Here is a 22,423-nt window from a genome sequence, read left to right on the forward strand (position 1 = left end):
CAGACTGTCCATCCCGACATTAAGTTTTCATAAAAACCAGCTTTACAAACAACTTTAGAATGCCAAATTTTTGGAACTTACCAAATACTTACCCAATACTTACCAATACATTGATTTATTGTAGTATGTACATGTAGCCTACAACATAAAAGTGGTCTGTGTTGAACGGTCTATGCTGGGAAACACTAACTGGAGCAACCATCCTCACAAATACTACGATGAATGAAATTTCCCAAATTTCCAAGCAAACACTAAAAGATTGCGGGTGAACTTGACAATATCCTATACAGGCTTCCAGATAACTCCATGTTGATTTCAAGAGAGAACACTAACATAATGGACTTGCAGACATAGAGGACTTCTGATACATGATCCTTGAAGACTCGTGCAACAACGGTCACATCTTCGGATGGAATCAGAAACGTACATATCCCAGAATCAGAAAAACGGGAGGATACAGTGCAGATCTGAGTGTTCGCAACATTCCATCCCATCTATAAGAATGATGCTGTAAAAGTGACTTCGTAACTCAAGGAAAAGAAGTTGCTGCAAGGAACTTCCATGTCACTATCATCAGGATTCTGTTCAACTTCAAATATTCCAGTCAAGCGTCACTGAAGTGGGTTTACAGCTCACGGCCCTTTGGACGTTGTCTTCACAAAACTCATTTCATAACTCCTGGATCCTCAAGACTGATTCAGCTATGGATGTACAACGCCAAAGCCATCTGACTATTAACGTAAACATGGGTGCATATAGACAATACAAAGATAATTCTTTTGATATGAATGCCAAACAAAGTTGCCCAGATACACAAGAAGATATAAGACTACACTTGTAATTACTGGAAAGTAAAAAGTTTTGTTGAATATTTTCAAAAAAGATTACAAACACTTTCACTATGTGGTCGGGATTAACAAAGCTGATGCTTAAGAATTTTCAATGGAATTTAGTACCAACAAGTGGAACTGTACAGTGTATGTACTCGACCATAGAATCGTTTCAAGCTGTACTCTTCATATATTAAAATAACGTCTCACTCATAAGACTGTGTAGAATGAAAATAAGAAAACCCAGAAGAATCCTGGAATGTGTTTAGTTGTGATATCTGACATGGAATGTTTTTAGAAGAGTGTATAACTTGCCGACTTGTAAGATTCAAACCTAACTTTCCAAATTAACAATTAAACCTTTACAGGAGATCTACCTTCAGCAAATATTGCTTAGCCTCTCTTTGATCTGGGTCCTACAAAACCTTTCATCAATTCACAGTATTTCTGCATCAGGACCAAAGCTGTTACATATCGAATTCTACTATCTCATCTTCCATTAGATACATGTACATAAACATCTGCAGTGATATTCCTGTTAACTTTCCATTGTTATTCTTGAAATCGTTTCTAGGTCAAGAACACACAAGTTCTGCCAAAGAGCTTTAATTATTATATTCAACACATTACACCCCTGAAGAAATTTCATTTACTGAAAAGCAATATTTCCAAATGATTTTCATCAATACGATGATGGAAATGCCACCTTAAAATTTTCTTCTGTGTGTGACTATACCAAACTCACTTGATTCAATTTGTTACAAACCAATGATTGAAGTTTATCTCGAGTAATAAATTTTGAACACAATGTCAAGAAAGAATACATAAGCTCTGAACCAAACAGCCTTTCATTGAAAGGGATGTAATCATCGGCCTTCAAATGATATTCATGATGCAGTATATTAATATTTCAATTCCTAAGAAAAACAAAGTTCAGCACTAAATTTTGCTTGGAAGGGGATATCTTCTCATCAAGGGAAGTTTTAAAGAATACATGTACGAGAACAATAATGCAAAATATCCCAGATTGATTATGAGATGTGCATCCACACAGCAGTGAAGAATTAATATCTCCTCAATGATAAGACTTTTCATGATACCAGTGTGGTGGCTCAATATAGCGTTGGGAGTCAGGCCAAAAGATTCTGAAAGATGGGATATGCTGCTACCACAAGGCGTTAAAACGATTTAACATTAACACATGATTATCTTTATGATTAGCCAATAGATCTCTCCAACATGATTGTTCCTCAAAACGCTATATTTGTCCCATGATCATGACAGAATCTTCAATTACCAATACCTGTAATAAACCCATACAGCCATTTAGATATCTCTGTTCAATGCCAAACGATGACTCCCACATGATTATGGAGCACACCATCTCAATATAATTTTTATACAAACTTGATAGTGTCCACCAAGCAGCAACATTGGAAGACCAACGATCCAAACCCAAGAACTGAACTGTGATATTAAAATCATTGTCTTCATGGTCTAGTGCACCCGTGTCCCAATGATTTATCCTCCATCATGTGGCTGCTTGTTGGAATGCTCTATGGCTTGCTCCGCCAAATCATAAATGGTCACCCACAGTGCAGGGACCACACAAGGAGTCAAGGTCAAGGAGCTGTCAGATTGTCTTGATCATTTTCAAGGATTCAAGCCCCCAAAACTTTGTTTTATGGCACTACTCATGGCACATGAAGATTTCAAGACTTCATAAATCTTTGAAGCTTTTTTGGTTGAGATTCTATCATGGCTTTTATTGTTGGAGCATGTGACGGAGTAATTGCTGTGTAACAAAGTTTCTATCTAAATGAACGCATCCAAATAAGTCAGTATGAGATAATGAGTCAAAAAGACAAAATCCCCGACAATCCCATTTGATGAGGATCAAAATACTTTGAGACAAATCTGGGATCACCTTTGTCTACTTCAGAAAGAGAATTTAAAAAAAAAGTTGAGCACATCTGTGATGTTTAAATGTCAGCTAATGTATTCTAAGAATCAGTCACTTTTGTAGTGGCAGGCATTTGGAAAGGCTGAGATACTGATTCATGTGAAACTGATGACAAGCTCAAGTTCAAACAAGAGTATTTTGAATCTAAAGATACAAGAATCTCTCCAGATAACTACTGTATAAGAAACTTACCATTTCACTTCAAGAATTATCCCGAGTTGACTTCCATTCAACAACTTGATAAAGTGTTGCTCTTTGCCAGCAGAAATTGATTTGCTGAGTAAGATTTTCTTCCTTCAGTAGCAAACACAAATCAAGTTGTACGTGGCGACATTGACAGTATTAAATCCTCAAGGAAGAAAGCTACATGTGCAAGCTCATCCAGACACAGTATCCTTGTAACGTTTAGTGGTGATATCATTTCCGCTTGAGTTACCGACTTGCAAGATCAACACATGCTCATAGCTGAAACCGAAATGTGTGAGACTACAACGATGCAACATTTGAAGTTCACTTGAAGTAATGGAGCTGTCTATTTATATCTCCAGGGCATGGAGTCAGGAAAACGATTTTTAAACAAAATCTATCCATCCAACTTCAGGGTAGGTAGACGAGTGCCAGGCAGAAGAATCAATGTAGAGCAACATCGGAAGAGAGGAGGGATTCTTTATGCTGATGTTCCACTTCTAGGATCTTATTCCTCGAAAAAAATTTGTTGCACTTCAATTTTGTACACCATGATGAATAACAGTATTTATTCACAACTCCAGATACGAAGATCCATGGTAGAAAAATTTGATGTTTCTTCTTAGGGAGACTAATCATTCCTTTTCATTTCGACGTTGCAGAGAAACCCTATCGCTAAAGATCATCTACAGATCTTGAGAATGCTAAGCCAAGCCGTTAACATAATCATTCTCTTTTTTGTTTTTCAATGCCTGGGTTGAAAACACAAACTCAAAATCTGCAATTAGACTTCCTTAATGGCTACATTGCTTCACAAAAAGTATTGTGAAGAAATTGGCTGAACGTAGCTAGAATCTTCTTTGGGAACTTGAGCGATATTGAACACTGGGAATGATAGAAGCATGATTGATATATTCCTTGCGCCTTTCTGCAAGTAACCACACACACAAATCACAGTCTTCAACAGCACAAAGACTCTTCCAATGGAGAAAAACGGCATCAGCATACTTGATATATCTTCTATTGACTACAGAAATGCTTTAATTTTGACAACACATCCATCAAATGAATCAGAACAAAAAAATGACAACAAATGTAAAATTAAAAAGTAATTATTTACAACTGTATGATGATGTTTACCAAACTGTCCAGTAACATTCCTCATATGAAATTCAGAGAACGGAGTAATCACAGAGAAAAATATTGTGCTGTTAAATAAATGTGCTGAAACACTTGACCTACAAACTCCATCTTCTTCAAGTTAATTCCTCAGAGAATAAGAAATTTTGTATAATTAGAGCATTAACATTTTGCAAATTTTCTGATGTAAAATAGTTCATATACAACTGGATTAGACTAAAGAATTGAGCAGACACAGTCCATTACTCATATCTAGGAGCATCACTTCCATCATGTGCACAATATATAAATTTGCTGACTTCAAACTGAATAGTAAGTTCGGAAGGATGGAAATTAAATTCTTATGATGCAATAGCCACTCAAAGATACATCTATTAAATTTTCATGATTTCTCGAGGAGATATATCATATATACATACTTATCTTCCCAAATTATCTCAATTGATTTTCCTTCATACAAATTGACACGGGCAAAGACGATCTTCTAAAACATTTTCTTATTACATCTTTACAAGAAGATCTACAGAGTAAAATTGGACATCCACAGATTCACGCAAACAAAAGAATGAATGCAGCGGTGAAGTCTATTTGATTATTTACAATGAATAAATGCTACTCTTCTCTGCTTTCATCCTGACATTTTCCAGCTAATCATAACGAAGGCAAACCAACGAATTAAAAATTAAATATTATTACTATTTCATTCCAGTCTCCAAAGCATCATCACTACTGATCAAGGAACGGTTACAAAACTTTCAACCAAGAATTCCTCAATCCAGAATATTCAAGGGAAAAATGAAAAGAAATCTGTGCTGGGAAAAGATGGTACAATTCAAACAAATCAACCTTTTCCAATAAAAGTCCCCAGCAAAATAAAAAAATGCATATACCTTTGTTTTGTCAATGATTATTAATAAATCAGCCACAACGGTTGGCCAAATCCAAATAAAGAAATCACATTTTAAAAATTACTTTGTAAGTAGGATGGAAGCCATGAATATCAGCCAACACAGCAGTTGCTTTTAGTAAACAGATCCTATGGAATTCACATGGAGCGCACTTATCACCTTTGATAGATATAAAACAACTCTTGCTGTAGGAAATGGAATGTCTACACATAAAAATCTGAAAAATTACCAAACTGATACCCTTCCAACCAATCAATTTTTCTTAAAATTCATACAAGCAATAAAAATATGACATATAGAGGAATTTTACGAGCTGCAATAATAAATCTGTATTCTTTTTGAAGGAACAATGAAGAATGCAAAAATGATACAAACTAAGATTCCAGGCGGCATTTCAAAACTTACAGTGAATTATGAGACACTACATAGCTCTTTGAAGTAACCCACACATATGACTTCTGCCACTCAAACATCATGACCAAATTGCTGCATCAGAAGTCAACAGTTGCAGGAAAATGCCAAGAAGGGAAAGGATTTCTGAACAGGAGACGCAGGAAGCAGACCCAACAAAACTGCTTGGATTGTGCACCATAAAACAGAAGACAAGATGGCGATATGTACAAGCATAAATGACGAAAGAAGCAAGCGTTATGAGCAGAGGGCACTTAAAACCCAGATAGAAAGGAGGGGAAGTGTGTGAGAAAGACAGGAAAAAGGAGGGGAAAAGAGAAAGAGCGACAAAATAAGAGAGAAAGAGAGAAACAGTGGAGAAATATCTTTACGCTGTTCTCAGTAGCAATCCAAAGAGACTTCAATTTCACGTCCTTCCTGGAGGGATCCTGATTTCATGTCTGATAATATGTGGTCAAGGACAAACATTCACTACAGTTTTAAATGTATCTAAAATCACTGACTTAAAAGACATCCTTTTATTTATATACCTTTTTGAAAATGAACAAGAGCACTCACAACAGTTGTCTTGTACAAATCTTAGATGTTGATCAAAAGATTGATGTTTATCACAACATTAAGTGGTTGTACATTATTTGCAGTATTTTACAAAGTAAAGGAGATTGTATGTTGGGATAACTATTCATTCATGTGATATGATACACAAAATTGTAACAGCAACCATGTCAGAATCAAATTTTGTTCATTCAGCATCAATGCATGTATTGCGCAAAATACCCCCAAATATATGGACTCACACACAAATACTCTGCAGAATTTCTGACAAAATGGGACCAAAATGCCCTTTCACATCCCATACAGGACATTTATGTGGTCATAATGGTTTCCAACCATTACATGATCTTTTCAAGGATACTGATTGCATTCTGGGCCTCCATGGGACTTGAAAATCGAACCGTTCCAAATCCACGAGACTGCCCTCTGTCGTCATTCTTGATAGATGCAAAAGTAACATTACCTAAACAGAGAACACAGACCGTGACAATTATTCTTTGGAAGATGTGACAGATGCAAAAATAACATTACCTAAAAAACGGTTTATGAGAGATCATTTCAATTACACATTTGTTTGAGGGTAACACACACACATGCATGCTAACACTGAAACGAAGAAAGTAGGCAGGGAAAATCAATATGAAAATGTAAAAGCAGTGTCGATTTCTGACTTTCTAAACATGGGTAGAAACAAAATTTGATATAGTGCAATAACCTTTTCCCCCTCAACTAATGAGTGTTCTTGTAAAAAATTGGAAAATTAAAGAAAAAAACTGTTTTACATTTTAAGACAAACCATACATTGAATACAACCACATACAGGAGTAATACAAATAGAATTCTGCACAATTAGGCAACGCATGAGACTTTTCCAAGTTTTCTGGTTGCCTGTTGTAAATCATCACTTACCAGCATCCCTGAAGACTTCCTTCAGTTTTTGCCAGGAGTACGAAAATGGGATCTGCATAAAAACAAACGCGAAAGATATATTTTAGTCTTTATATCTGATGATGTAGTGTTATTTTGGTCATTTGACAGAACCCCTTAGCTCCACATCATCTCCACTGTGAACTTCCAAGAGATTAATTTTGGCAATTTACATATATACATATACATGCATTTTTGGTTTACAGATTAAATCTCATTACAAAAGATTCTAAACCAATCCTCAGGTCATCACTGAATTTACAAAGGATTGGTAAAATAATTTCACTAACAAAGGCCTTAAATATAGGAACGCCTTGAGCAACTTACAAGGTGGATATGTGTGCAATATAAATACCCCATATTATCAAATTTTGACATGTTTAGGGCAAGGCCACTTTTCCAGCAGGCACACGTCTATAATACAGTGCAAATGGGATAATTACATAGGACACAAAAAATCTCCAAAGCTAATGAGAGGGGCAACTTAACTATGCCATTTAATAGGGCATCCATGAAAATATAAAATGAAGTATTAACCCTAAATAGACTGGGCTATTTCGACGCCTAAGACTGGGGGGGGGGGCTGATTCAGCCCCCCCTTATGATCTCGGCCGTCGATCGCGCGATCGCGACGAAAATTGGCACACGCGTTACCCATGGCATTATCTACAAAACTGTAACATCAAATTCTGCAAAAATCTCATGTTTGATTAATTATGCTAATTTATGCGTAAAATCATAAGTTTGCTGTAATTAATAAAATAATGCCCCTGAAATGCTAATTTTTGTTTCACATACTCTAGATAGGCATCTGATCAAATTTATTTTAAAAAAAATTCAACATCACATTTATTTTCTTATGTATTCTATTGTTTTCTAAATTTCTTATGTATTTCTTTGTTTTTCGACTTTTTGTTTTTTATTGTTTTTTCAATGGAAATTGTCGGAGACTTTATTTGGACCATAAAAAAGATAAAATTAATTGATTTTAAGCAGTAAAAGGAAAAATAATGATACATTTATGAATTTTGGTTAAAAACACTATTTGCATTGGATTTGTACACAAATTCACGTTTTTGAGTAATTTTGGGTGTGCATGCACTTACGAAATGTTGCGTAATTTCCGAACCGCGTACCCGGGGGTCACAATTTTGGTCTCAAAAGTTGCGCGAGACTTGAAAGTAAAAAGTCAGTGAGCGACGCGGTCAAAAAATTTTGCGCGGCGGATTTATCGCGAAAAATGTCGAGGGGGGGCTGAATCAGCCCCCCCCCAGTCTTTTTAGGATTAAAGTAACTCACATTGCGCACAAAGACTTGGGTGCCACCCTCCTTGGGCATTCCTTTCTCTCCCCTATCTCGGCCTCGACCGCCATCGCCAGAACCTCCTCCACGTCTGTCATTCCTATCACCCCTATCTCGCCTACCACCCCTGTCTCGATCTCGATCCCTTCTGTTACCTCCTTGGTCACGGTTCCTGTACCTGTCCCTTCCACCATCACCTACGTCTCCTCCTCTGCCACCAAGGCCCCTGTCTCTGTCATGGTTGTCCATGAAGTCCATATCGTTGTTCCCGTAGAGACTAGGCAGCCCCATTGGATTTCCCCTGTCCATGCGGTCACTGTTGCTCCCCAGCAGGCTCTGGCTCCTGCCACCCATGCTCCCGGAACCAATGCCCAGATCGAATCCTCCCAAGCTTCCTAGACCGGAACCATTCCTACCAAGATCTGAACTACCGAGACCTGCGTAAATGAGAGTAGTATATGTACATGTAAACAGGAACAAATCTTTTTAACATAGATAATCGACAATGTTAAAGGATCAGTATTAAAAAGTGCATTTCAGCAATGAGATTCAGTCACATATTGTTCCAAGAGTATACTTAGCTTAGACAGAGGTATTTACAAAAATCATGATTATAATTGCCAAAGAACTTCCATGACTGTCCGTCTTTGCTCTTTAGGTTCTGGGTTATCTTACCTAATCCACTGCCACTGCTTCCAAGACTCCCTAATGCACCTAGACCCCCAAGACCACTAGAACCAAGACTGCTGCTCATTCCAGAACCACCATAAGAGCCAAGACTGCTCCCTAGTCCACTACTCAAGCCCTGGCCAAGGTTCTGGCTAAGGCCACCTCCTGTAATAGCAATGAAAGACATGGTACCACTGTTTAGATGAACTTCTAATATAAAATATGACTGGAAACTGCTACACAGAAATGCAGGCTTATTACTTAATTCATACAGGTATATAAATGATAACTGTGACCCAACTGCTTTTCAACCACACTCAGTTAAAAGTTACGCCTCCATCATTACCAGGTCTAAAATATAATACACATTCAACTTCTAAAAATTGTCAAAAATACATTATATAAATGACTGTCGACCAGTAACACCAAAACTAATCAGATCACTTGTCAATCTTTTTGCCCTCATAAAACCCCAAATCAGAAAGTTTGGTTTTTGCGGTAACCGCGCAATAGCCCAGTAAAAATAGGGTTAAATACCCTTTGCAGAGGGGTGATGCAGAAACAATGAATTAATTAAACTACTTTCCCAAAATTCATGAGAGTGACCTACCTCCAAGTCCACTGAACCCCAGACCACTGAGACCTCCTCCTAAGCTCCCTATTCCGCCAAGTCCTTGGGGAAGACTGCTTCCTCCGCCAAAACCACCAAGATCTGACATACCTCCGCTGCCTCCTCCACCTCCTCCTCCTATCATACCTAAGTCTTGCCCTGGTCCACCTCCAGCCAAAGACTCAATGCTAGGTCCAATGCTGCTCAGGCCACCTGTTCATGCAAGTTTCAACAGATTGGACAGGTAACAATATATGGACTACTTCATATCCGACTGACACTGTATTCCGTATGCACAACTGCATATTATTCCTGCGCTGGAAATCTCTGGGTCAAAACTGTTTCAAGACATTTCATTATATTAGAGATCCTAATTGGTCTCACTGGTACATAGTATAATACCATACGGGCTAAACTAATTTTTTTCTATTAACAATTTGGTCTAATTGCCATGTCATCTACACTTAATATGGTCTAATACCCACTTAGTCTACATGTATTCCACTTCGCTTAATGCCAAGATGATCTAATTTCCAATACACCTACTCTTGCTTTGTGCATGTCAAATAAAAATTTGGTATACAGTTTGTTTAACCATATAGACTAAATAGTAAAGGATATTATTAGACAAAATGGATATAGTGGGATCAAAAAAGTCAACACCAAATGGTTAGCAGACAAAAAAGTTGCAGATGAACGAAGATTAAATCTTCTGGGAATGGAACAAAAGGAAAATGCACGAAGCGGGTGAAGACTAAGACTAGATAGGAAATAATCAGTAAAATGCTTGTGTCAATATCATGTAAAAATCCTACAATCAATATGTTCACTTGTGTTTTGGTGTACAGAGAAGATGAATTCAACTTCCATCTTCAACCCATTGTGCTGCAAAGAGGTACGACTGTGTGCATGGCTCAAAAAACAAACAGATTTCCAGCTGAAAGCTTTCAAAAGCCATATCTAGTGTGATAATTACATTTGCCATTTAATGGTGGACCTCTAGTAACATAGCCATTACCCATCCACTGCCAAAAACATTGCAAGAGATAATCACTATTGTGTCAAAAGCCATACAATATACCCACTTCAGATCAACATGGCTAGCTAAAGAAATCACTCTATCATAACAAGGAACTATACATACTTGGGAGAGGAGGTGGTCTGGGAGCAGGTTCCTTCACACCACCAGTAGTTCTGACTTTTTCCTTGTCCATCCTGACAGCCATACGGCGATCATACAAGGTCTGACGATCCAACATGCAAATGGCATTGACAGCAGCCAGAACGGTCTCATACTGAATAGTGGCCATCCCTCTGCTCTTGCCCTTCTCTTCCATGATCTCTACCCTTGCAACAGGGCCGGCAACCTTGAAGACATCCTTGAGTTTTCTCCAAGAGACATCGAACGGGATGTTAGCCACAAAGACAGTGTCACACAGATTGTTTGGGTCCAGGTTCAGCTGGTTCAGAAGCTGTGGGGTAAGCACGGTCTTGGCCTTCTCCTCGGCTTCACGCTGCCTGAAGTATTTCTCACTGTGCCGACCCTCGGAGTCCTGGATGAAATTAGGTTAAAAATAAAGCCTCTTTGTACAAGTGATTTCAAACAGATTTGCTATCAATGACCATGTACATGTTAAGATACAATTCCAGAAAAACAAGGAAGCTAGTAATCCTTGGCTTGGAAAATTTCGGGCATAAAACACTCGTTATGACAGAATGGCTCTTTTGTTCGAACTGATTAAAAATCATGCTTGACTTCTTCTTGCAATGCGAATGAATACAAGACCCCACCCTATCTACATTTGTATTATCCAACAGCAAATTCAAGTTTTACCTCTTTCACAACCAGCTTTCTGTTGTGGACTTCAAAGCGATCCATCTCTGTAAGTGCTTTCTTTGCATCATCTCGGCTCTTAAACTCCACAAACCTGTCAGAGAAAATATGTAATACCATCACTCTAACATTTATAGCTTTAACACAATCACATCTAGTAACAACAATAATAATATCATTATTTATGTAGCACTATTGACAAATTTTATTTGCTAGTAAAGATCAGTCTAAGTATACTACCACTCTATAGTACCATAATTATATATTTTTGCTTGACATATTTTCAATAAAGAGCTATGCCATTTGTACTTAGAGGGGATCATAAATTTTGTGTAGTTTTGTTTAGATACAATGCCAAAATGCATTTATAAAATTACCCCCCCCCCCTGGAATTTAATTTCCCAAAGGTATACAGAATGATAAGATTTACACAAAAGTTAAGATACCATCATTACCCAACTCTTGATACAATCTGACTAGCATGGGCTGTTTAAATATCATTATGCAAAAGTGAATAAATAATTAATATTTTATACTTACGCACAACCCTGATTTCAGAAACGAAGCCAACAGCAGGCAAAGAGTAGAGAGATGGGAATAAAAAAAATGAAGAGATTGTAAGCATTTACTTATCATTTATTAATCAAATAATTTGGCCAGATTCAGATGTTGATTTTTTTTTAAATGGTTCATTTAGAAAAAAAATTATCAAAATTTAGGACTCTGGTAAATTCTTTCATGTGAAGCAATACTACATCTACACTGGAATTAGAAATTTCAACAAATTGGTGAACTTGTATAGTAAGCAAACAAGTGGAATGCCTCTGGCCGTCTCACCTGCATCACGCGGTTCAATATAGCAGCAGTGCTGACTTTGCATACTACTCTAACTCGCACAAGATGTTCAGTGATACATGGTTACTCTTATGTCCTCTTTTTATGAACTAGACCAATGAACTTACAGAGATATGATTGTTATTCAACAAAAAACCCCAACATGGCCAAAGTTCATTGACCTTACATGACCTTTGACCTTGATCATGTGACCTGAAACTGGAACAGGATGTTCAGTGATACTTGATTACTCTTATGTACAAGTTTCATGAATCAGATCCATAAACTTTCAAAGTTATGATGGTAATTCAACAGATACACCCAATTCGGCTAAAGTTCATTGACCTTTGACCTTGGACATGTGACCTGAAACACGCACAGGATGTTCAGTGATACTTGGTTACTCTGATGTTCAGTGATACTTGATTACTCTAATGTCCAAGTTTAATGAACTAGACCAATAAACTTTCAAAGTTATGATGGTAATTCAACAGATACCCCCGATTCAGCCAAAGTTCATTGACCCTAAATGACCTTTGACCTTAATCATGAGACCTGAAACTTGCACAAAATGTTCAGTGATGCTTGATTACTATTATGTCCAAGTTTCATGAATCAGATCCATAAACTTTCAAAGTTATGATGGGAATTCAACAGATACCCCCGATTCAGCCAAAGTTCATTGACCCTAAATGACCTTTGACCTTAATCATGAGACCTGAAACTTGCACAAAATGTTCAGTGATGCTTGATTACTATTATGTCCAAGTTTCATGAATCAGATCCATAAACTTTCAAAGTTATGATGGGAATTCAACAGATATCCCCAATTCGGCCAAAGTTCATTGACCCTAAATGACCTTTGACCTTGATCATGTGACCTGAAACTTGCACAAAATGTTCAGTGATTCTTGATTACTATTATGTCCAAGTTTCATGAATCAGATCCATAAATATTCAAAGTTATGATGGGAATTCAACAGATATCCCCAATTCGGCCAAAGTTCATTGACCCTAAATGACCTTTGACCTTGGTCATGTGATGTGAAACTCATGCAGGATGTTCAGTGATACTTGATTAACCTTATGTCCAAGTTTCATGAACTAGGTCCATATATTTTCTAAGTTATGATGACATTTCAAAAACTTAACCTCAGGTTAAGATTTCGATGTTGATTCCTCCAACATGGTCTAAATTCATTGACCCTAAATGACCTTTGACCTTGGTCATGTGGCATGAAACTCTAATAGGATGATCAGTAATACTTGATTAACCTTATGGCCAAGTTTTACTAACTAGGTCCATATACTTTCTAAGTTATGATGTCATTTCAAAAACTTAACCTCAGGTTAAGATTTGATGTTGACGCCGCCGCCGCCGTCGGAAAAGCGGCGCCTATAGTCTCACTTTGCTTCGCAGGTGAGACAAAAAAATCATATTGCCATAATCTCCATCTTGTACTAGCAACTGAAAAAAAAATGGAAGTGGTGTGTTGAAACACACCATGCAGGACACCATCTGAAATTTCATTTGATCAGTTTTCATCCTCCATATTGATGTCATTGATGCTGTATTTTTCCTCAAACAAATAGTGTACAGGACATAGATACTGACAAAAAAATGTTTCCAAAAGTATTATTATTTTACCAATTCACATGCACATGCATATTTGTCGAAAATAGGGTTAAGAGGCATTGGCTACAATTAATTTGCAGGAAAAAAATTTGAGCCATTAGATCACACTTGTCACCCGTGTCTGTGATATGTTACAAAATGAAGCCCCCCCCCAAAAAAAAAAGTCCAGATGTCATTATTCAGCTAAAGCTTCAAAACAATGAAGTTACCAGAAACACCCAAGTTACAGATTTATACCATACAATATACTACTCAGGAGAAGTACATGGAAATCTAGACCAAAAGCTTAAGTCTATGTTATGTTGGTTGTTCAGCTGAACTTCGTTGGCTTCACTCACCAAATACAGAGACCAAAGTTCTAGCGCGATCTGTACAGGGGACTCAATGGCCATCTGTTTATGTACTTAAAAACGGATGAAACGGGGAAGTGAATTTGCGCGACAGCGAAGGTAAGTCACTGTTTTTGTTCCCTTTAACTTGATTTTTCTCTGTTTTTTGGCAATTAATGCCAAGAGGGAATATTAATTTGCATTTTGGTCGCGTTAATTTTCTAAATTTTTATTCATTAAAGACAAAAATTGAAGAGCCCCGACGGGGGATTTTGCATTGCAAGTCCCCTAATGGTGGCTGCACGATAGGGAGCCGTCTGTGTACAAGGAGAAAAAAAAAAAAAATGTTAAAAAACTCCTCGAAACAGACGGCTGCCAGCTGTCTAATGTAAATCATGCTCTTTCAATCAGACATCTTGAAAGTGTCTGCATGAATTGGAACCCCCCACCCGTTTTTTTCCTTCTTGGGTGTTTTTCATTTACATGAACAAGATGACATACAACATGACTAAAAGTTGCCCATTTTGTTTTTATCTCTGCTCCCTGTCCCCCTTCCTCCTCTTTTTTCATTACTCCCTTTTTGTTTGATGGATTTCAATCAAACCTTCACCAATTTTCCTTTAATTTCTCTTCTTGTTATTACCAAATTATCCTCAGAGAGATACACTCGATAATTGTAATCTTTGTCACAATATATATAGAAATTAATACAAATATCTGATTTCATATCATTATTGGGATGTAGATATCACAAGATGCTTACCTTAGATGTCCCATCACTGTTGCAGAATAACTCCACATAGCCAACCTCTCCAACTGGGGATTAAAGAGTGAAATACTAGAATTAGAAGCAAATAATAAACATGCAATTACTAATTGAATAGCATTCTTGAATATTCAAGACATAAAGAGGTAGAGTTGTGTTGAGGTTTAATTCATTACCTTCAAAGTGCATTACTAAATTTGAAAATAATTTGTGTGGACTTACCATGCCTTTTGAGTATATCTTTGAGTTCTTGCCATGTCACCTTGTATTCAATATTGCTGATGAAAACACAGCAGTCATAACGGATCACTTTATTCCTCTTGGCACCTGGGATGCTTGTGTATGTGGGTCTAGACCTTCCCCCATCTCTCCCCCTGTCTCTGTCTCTCCTACGGTCCCCTCCTCTATCTCGACCGCCCCTGCCTCCACGATCTCTGCTCCTTGACCTCTTTCTCCTCTTATCTGTGGGCGACCTAGGTTGTAAAACCAATTGGTAACAGAGAATAATCCCTACTCATTTACACCATATCTTAGTAATTATGTACATAAGAATTGCATGATTGGTATGAAATGTGAAATTTACATGTACTTAGATTTTTTTGAAGTTCTATGTGAGATTTCTTAGGAGCCAGACTTGGCATCTCAGCTCCCTAAATTAAGTAGTACTGCATGCCATGGGTTGCCTGGCTTGTGTGCCTAGCCAGCTATATGGCTGCGCATGGCACCTGTTCACTGCAACCACCCTGCCTGTGGGGAATCTATGTGGATCCATGCAGTATAACACACATTTAAAAAAATAATTTAAATACCAATTTTGTAACCGAAAATACTCATTTCCATAGTTCCAATTTATTTTTCATTAGTAACTTGGGGATCATTTTTTGTATTCACCAGAGCGCTCAAAGAGCTGAATTTTGGGCATATTCTTGTGAAGGCCCTCTATTGGTGGAAAGTAAAATTTCAAGAAAATTGTTTTTTTCAATCTCTATATTTTTATCTAGTAAAAAATAATGTTGGTTCTGTCGGCTCCCAATAAGTGAGACGGTCAGAGAAAAGGGTGTCGTGCGTGAAACGGAACCTGAATGCATGAGACTTGGTAGCTCTGAGCAGTAGAGGTGCACAGCCAATATGGGAGACTCTCTCCAATATGGGAGACAATCCCCAAATTATGAGACTTGCTTTGCAAAAAGAATAAAAGAAACACGAACATAAGCATAATTTTTTTCCACCCAAAATTTTGTCTCACTGAGGTCAGAAGTAAGCTTGTAACCGATTTTGCAATCGGCAACCGATTCCATTCGATTTCACAACAATCGGCGATCACCTGCCGATCTTCGATCATGCCCCTTGAAGGAAAAAATCGGATATAAAAATCGGCATAGATCTAGTTACAGTGCAGTCAGAACATATTTCAAGATTGTTCTATTTAGAGCTTGTTAACAATGGAATAGTTCGAACAATCAGATTCCTGGAATGTCAGAAAAGACTCGCAACAAGTTGACCTACTTATGACCTACCGGTAGCTGCGCTGACTGGTATGGTGGGAGTGGAACTTTAGATGAATGTATTGTATAATACAAACAAGGAACATGTACTTGTACTGGGATTGTCATTTATCCCGCCCATGAGTGCACACAAAGGCCAATAGCAATGAAGATTGAGAGCTGTGTGTGACCGCATGGGTGCATGAATATTACATGCATTATGTATGCTAGTGCTTATGCTGATAAATCCCGCCCATGAGTGCACACAATGGCCAATAGCAATGGAGTTTGAGAGCTGTGTGTGACTGCATGGGTGTATGACTGCATGAATGTGTTGTACGCATTATGTATGCTAGTGCTGATAAATCCCGCCCATGAGTGTATACAATGGACGAATAGCAAGGGAGTTTGAGAGCTGTGTGTGACCACGTGGGTGCAAGAATAAAACATGCATTATGTATGCTAGTGCTTATGCTGATAAATCCCGCCCATGAGTGCACACAATGGCCAATAGCAATGGAGTTTGAGAGCTGTGTGTGACTGCATGGGTGTATGACTGCATGAATGTGTTGTACGCATTATGTATGCTAGTGCTGATAAATCCCGCCCATGAGTGTATACAATGGACGAATAGCAAGGGAGTTTGAGAGCTGTGTGTGACCGCATGGGTGCAAGAATAAACATGCATTATGTATGCTAGTGCTTTTGCTGATAAATCCCGCCCATGAGTGCACACAATGGCCAATAGCAACGGAGTTTGAGAGCTGTGTGTGACTGCATGGGTGTATGACTGCATGAATGTGTTGTAGGCATTATGTATGCTAGTGCTTACGCAAATCCCGCCCATGATGAGTGTATACAATGGACAAATAGCAAGGGAGTTTGAGAGCTGTGTGTGACCACGTGGGTGCATGAATGTGTTGTACGTATTATGTACGCTAGTGCTTTCGCTGATAAATCCCACCCATGAGTGTATACAATGGACGAATAGCAAGGGAGTTTGAGAAAAGTGTATGATTGAATGCTGTGTTGTATATATGCTAATAGGTCCATGATGCTAGTGATTGCCCTGCTTAAATCCCGCCCATAAGTGCACACACGACCAAGGGACGAATAATTGCAAGGGAATTTGAGAGCTGTGTGTGTGCATGGATGAGTTGCGTGTTGTACGTATTATGTAAGCCATACTTGCCCTGATATTATTCATTAATCCAGCTAGTGAGCTAATTCAAAGAATAGCACTGTCAATCAATCAAACCCACCACGTGCACATGCCAAAAGGCATAAAGTAAAGAATTTTGCGCTAGCCCGGCCGCGCGTTTCCGTTTTACACCCTGGCGAAGGCATTTTCCGGAAAAGTAGCCAAAAAGCGACTAGTGAAGAGTCTACGTTTGTTTACGTTATCAGCTGGGCGCGCGATCCAAAGTCCGCACCGAAGTTATCCGCAGAACATACCGTACTTGCAAATGCAGCTGAGCTTATACTTTCCAGGTTCAATACGAATGTTTGCCTTCATCATTTGCCTTGCCGATTTGCTGATGTCTGTCTGTCTCTCTATCTGTCTATAAATCTATCTCTCAAATTCTATCTCTATCATGTCTATCTATCTATGTAACTGCAGTATCTATCTCATAATCTTCTCTGTCTCTCTCATTCTTTATCTAACATCTATCTATCTCAAATTCTCTATCTCTCTCTATCTATCCATCAATCTGTCCGTCTTTCTCTATTTCTCTCTCTCTCTACCTACCTATGATGTAACTACAGTATCTATCTGTTAATTTGTCGCTCTTCTCTCTCATTCTTGATCTATCTGACATCAATCTATCTCTCAAATTCTCTATTTATCTATTTATCTATTTTTTAACTAGAGTATCTATCTATCTGTTAATTTGTTAATAATCTTCTCTGTCTCTCTCATTCTTTAATTATCTATTTAATATCTCTCTCTCTCTATCTATCTATCTATCTATCCATCTGTCTGTCTTTCTCTTATTCTCTCTATCTATCTATTTTTTTAACTTATCTATCTGTTAATTTGTTAATATTCTTTGTCTCTCTCCCTCTTTATCTATCTAACATCTATCTATCTCTCATCTATCTCTATCTATCCATCTGTCTGTCTTTCTCTATTTCTCTCTATCTATATATCTATCTATGTATCTATCTATCTGTTAATTTGTCTATCTTCTCTGTCTCTCTTGTTATCTTTCTCTCTATCTAACATCTATCTGTCTCTCAAATTCTATATCTCTCCTTCTCTAGCATCTGTCTGTCTTTTTTCTCTCTTTCTCTTTGTCCGTCCATATTTCTATCTACAACATCTCTCTCTCTCTCTCTCCCTCTATCCTTCTCTCTCTCTTTCTCTCCCCCCTCCCTCTATACCGCCCTCTCTGTCTCTCCCCCTCTCTCTGTTTATCTATCCATCCATCTCTCCCTCTTTCTCTCCCTCTATCTATCCATCTCTCTCTCTCTCTCTCTCTCCCTCTCTATTTCTATCTATCTATCTGTCTGTCTATCTTGTCTCTATCTATTTATCAGTCTTCTATATCTATCTTTCGGCAGCTATAAGTGTATCAATCCATCAAACTTCAATTTGTCTTTCCATTATAAGTATCTGTTTATTTTGATTTTGTCTGTCATTCTATTCATTTAGTTAATAATTTATTTTTAGAAAAAAAACTATCATAAACAACGCGACTGCAAAAGCATGTTCGGATTTCACTCCTGACTGCCGCTCTCTCTGTACATGAAGTGCCGAGGAACTCTGTGCTCTGATCAGTAACTGTGCAAATTGCATGCGGTGTGGTGGACTCGCCTGTGTCACCGCTGCATGCAACCAGCGACGTGTGTAGACTCTTCACTAGTCGCTCTTTTGCTACTTTTCCGGAAAATGCCTTCGCCAGGGTGTAAAACGGAAACGCGCAGCCCGGCCGTTCATGTCTGGGCGGTACCAGTTTTCGGCTCTGCCCCAAAACTATCTTGTATTGTGTGCTTGCGCGCATTTGGTAATTCACTGATATTGTTGAGAGGGCGGGTATACAGAAAGATCGATACTGAGGCGTGACTTAACTTTTTCGAGGACTGATTCGGAGACATGATATACAAGTAAGCTATTTTCACAAAATGGGTGTACTTTGGAATGGATTTTGGGCGTGGCTGTAATCACATGAGCGAACTGAGCTGAGCTCAGCTTAAAAATACTTTAAAAAGATGTCCCGCCGATCGTTCATTGACCTGTGATCTATGAGAATTATTTTCCTTTGCTCGGAAGATGCGTCATTCGGTTTTCTTTCTAATAACAATCACTCATTTTGTTGTAAAGCAGTAACACCTCAAAACCCTTTCCAAACGATCGCGCATGTCGGCGACTTCCATTCCTAAACATTCGTCTTTGTGACTTTGTCAAGAAGATGCGCGCGACCGAGAACAAAAGTTTTATGTATTCCTTTATTTTTAAACATCGCCGATTCGATTTTCGATTTGATTTCGATTTTAGAAGCTTAACTGCCGATCCGATTTTCGATCTGATTTTTGATCCGATTTACAACATTGAAGTCAGAAGCCCATTTGAAGTTGAACTTTTGTGTGTGGATGACAACAAAAATCCTTATCAAAACAAAAGTAACGTTAGACTGTGAAATTTTAAACTTGGTGAACAGGGGTAATTTTGGCTACGAGGTAGCTCAAAACATCGCATGCGATGGCGATTGGTCGTAGGTCAAACCGATCGCATGCGATATTTTGAAATTAGCCGTGCATAATACGTGAGGAAAAAGATACTGGCCCAAAATCACAAATTTTGAGGATAACCGGAGGATGGACATGGAGTGAAATACGGCTGGGTGAAGAGTCTTTCTTATATATTTTTTTAACGATATAGGCCTACATGATTTCCGGCTTTTTGACTCTGAATGTACGATCGAGTTCACCGTCTCGAACAGTAAGTTCGGGCAGGTGGAGACTGGAGTGGTTGTTAGTGTAGCGGAAATGAAGTGCAGTGGAGCCTGCATGAACTTCGCTCGAGCCGAGGTACCCTGCGCCTTAGACCAAAAGCTTCGGTCTCTGTTATTATGTTGGTTGTTCAGCTGAACTCCATTGGCTTCACTCACCAAATACAGAGACCGAAGTTCTAGCGCGATCTGTACAGGGGACTCAATGGCCATATGTTTATGTACTTAAGATCGGATAAAACGGGGAAGTGAATTTGCGCGACAGCCGAGGTAAGTCACTGTTTTTGTTCCTTTTAACTTCATTTTTCTCCGTTTTTTGGCAATTGATGCCAAGAGGGAATATAAATTTGCACTCTGGTCACTATTATTTTCGAAATTTTTATTCATTAAAGACAAAAATTGAAAAGCCCCGACGGGGGGATTTTGCATTGCAAGTCCCCTAATCTGGTGGCTGCACGATAGCGAGCCGTCTGTGTACGAGGAGAAATAAAAAAAAAAGTTAAAAAACTCCTCGAAACAGACGGCTGCCAGCTGTCTACCTGCGCCTGTGCTGCGTCAGTCTGTCACTTAGTTTGTGTCAGTCGAAACATACCAAGCCACGCTTAGCTCTAACGTTAGCAGTACGTACGATACGTAGCACTTCAAGCCAGCCGCGTGCATGGCGTGGCGTGGTCTGAGACCTGAATAAAGCCAACTCGTAATAATGGCCAAATGCTCTCACCTTGATCGCTCCCTTTCTTGGGATTTCGCTTGTTCTTGCTCCTGTTTAGCAACTTCAGCAAGTGCAGCAGTTTGTATCGCAACTAAATCTTCGATATTATCCTGCATGAAAGAATCCGCAGGAATGCCATCGTCAATTGCAACTTCCATGCCTCCCTGTTCCGCACTTACTTCGTTCGCCATGTTTGCCTGTAATATGTTATATATTGCGCATGCGCAACATAAAAAATTAAAGCCGCGCCGCGCCGCCGTAACTCACGTTAGTCTGCAGGCACAGACCCTGATTGAAAAATTGATGAACAAGCGTGTCTCCACGCAAAGACTAGCACGTACGAAACTTGCGGAGAGGACCACTGATCTCTTCCGAGATCAGTGTTCGAGATCAGTGTTCAGTTTGTTGTTGTTGTTGTTGTTCGCTTGGGTTTTAAGGCGCGTGTCATTCAGATATGAATGACACTCAAGGCATGAGTAGGCTGCAATTCAGACACTTTAATCGAGTGAAGGGTTTGCACATTAGACTACACTCTATAGAAAAGTGAAGCACTTTCTTTTTTCCTTGTTGCTGTTGCTGTAGTTATTTTTTTCTGGGACGCAATATCCTGAATTTTTGGTTAAAACTTTTTTCTTTTTTTTGCTTGTTTTAATTTGCCCTATCTTGAAAAAGAGAACCTATTTACGCATTTTGGGGTCACGCATGGTCTCGTCAATGGAAGAGCCCCCCCCGCGGTCTTAAAGCGCTACAAAAAGAATTACACCAGCACCTCCCCATCTAAGATTTCCTTGATCTTTTCCTTAATTTATTACAATTTCTTTTAACTTTTGTTTAGTCTATGGCATATACTTTTGGTCACAGGTTTAGGGGCTAGACTGTCAAAAGCAAGCTCATGCCTGCCCAGAACCAATTCCAGTTTGAGCCAGGCCAATGAATTCGAATTCTTTGAGGCCAATTAAGAACATTAAAGCGAGGCCACATATTTGTTTGAGGCCGGGAAAGATCGCAGGTCGAAGATCATAGCATATTACGATGATTCATTGATTACCTGGACTCATCTAGCAAGACTAGCATGACGCCCTCCCCCTACCCAAATCCCAAGGCCAGGTATAAGGTCACAAGGTGAGTCCAAGACCAGTCTTATGGAGCATAACACTGATATTGGCATGTATTCAGTTTAAGGCATGAAATTCCCCTCTGAAAAAAAAAATCTGAAAACTAGCCAAGATTAGGGTCGCTAAGTCACCACCAAAGTCCAAGGCGCCCCAGATGGGAATGCACAGTAAAGAAATCAAAAGTGATTTTTTTTCAAGGCCAGTCTGCATGATAGTTTTATCATTTGACTTACAGGAGTAAAAACAGCATGAGAAATGT

General features: G+C 38.6%; 1 protein-coding gene across 1 annotated transcript; it reads right to left on the reverse strand.

Annotated features, from left to right (window-relative positions):
- Positions 1 to 3,993: 3,993 nt before the first annotated feature.
- LOC121415610 (myelin expression factor 2-like) lies at positions 3,994 to 21,271 on the reverse strand. The gene is made up of 12 exons (XM_041608891.1): positions 21,059 to 21,271; positions 15,123 to 15,373; positions 14,898 to 14,950; positions 11,876 to 11,883; positions 11,336 to 11,429; positions 10,646 to 11,054; positions 9,502 to 9,714; positions 8,898 to 9,056; positions 8,220 to 8,659; positions 6,903 to 6,954; positions 6,355 to 6,456; positions 3,994 to 5,878 (listed from the first exon to the last, which is right to left on the reverse strand). The coding sequence occupies exons 1-12, from the start codon at positions 21,238 to 21,240 to the stop codon at positions 5,817 to 5,819; spliced, it is 2,025 nt and encodes a 674-aa protein (XP_041464825.1). The 5' UTR covers positions 21,241 to 21,271; the 3' UTR covers positions 3,994 to 5,816.
- Positions 21,272 to 22,423: the final 1,152 nt, after the last annotated feature.

This window comes from Lytechinus variegatus, chromosome 5, assembly GCF_018143015.1.
Source record: "Lytechinus variegatus isolate NC3 chromosome 5, Lvar_3.0, whole genome shotgun sequence".
NCBI lineage: Eukaryota > Metazoa > Echinodermata > Echinoidea > Temnopleuroida > Toxopneustidae > Lytechinus > Lytechinus variegatus.

Excerpts from the sequence above, each read along its gene's own strand:
- LOC121415610 (XM_041608891.1), bottom strand. The coding sequence starts at position 21,240 with ATGGCGAACGAAGTAAGTGCGGAACAGGGAGGCATGGAAGTTGCAATT. Across the intron at positions 9,715-10,645 it reads CAGACCACCTCCTCTCCCAA|GTGGCCTGAGCAGCATTGGA; the intron begins GTATGTATAGTT and ends TTGCATGAACAG. Across the intron at positions 5,879-6,354 it reads GGAGGCCCAGAATGCAATCA|ACATGAAATCAGGATCCCTC; the intron begins GTATCCTTGAAA and ends ACATATTATCAG.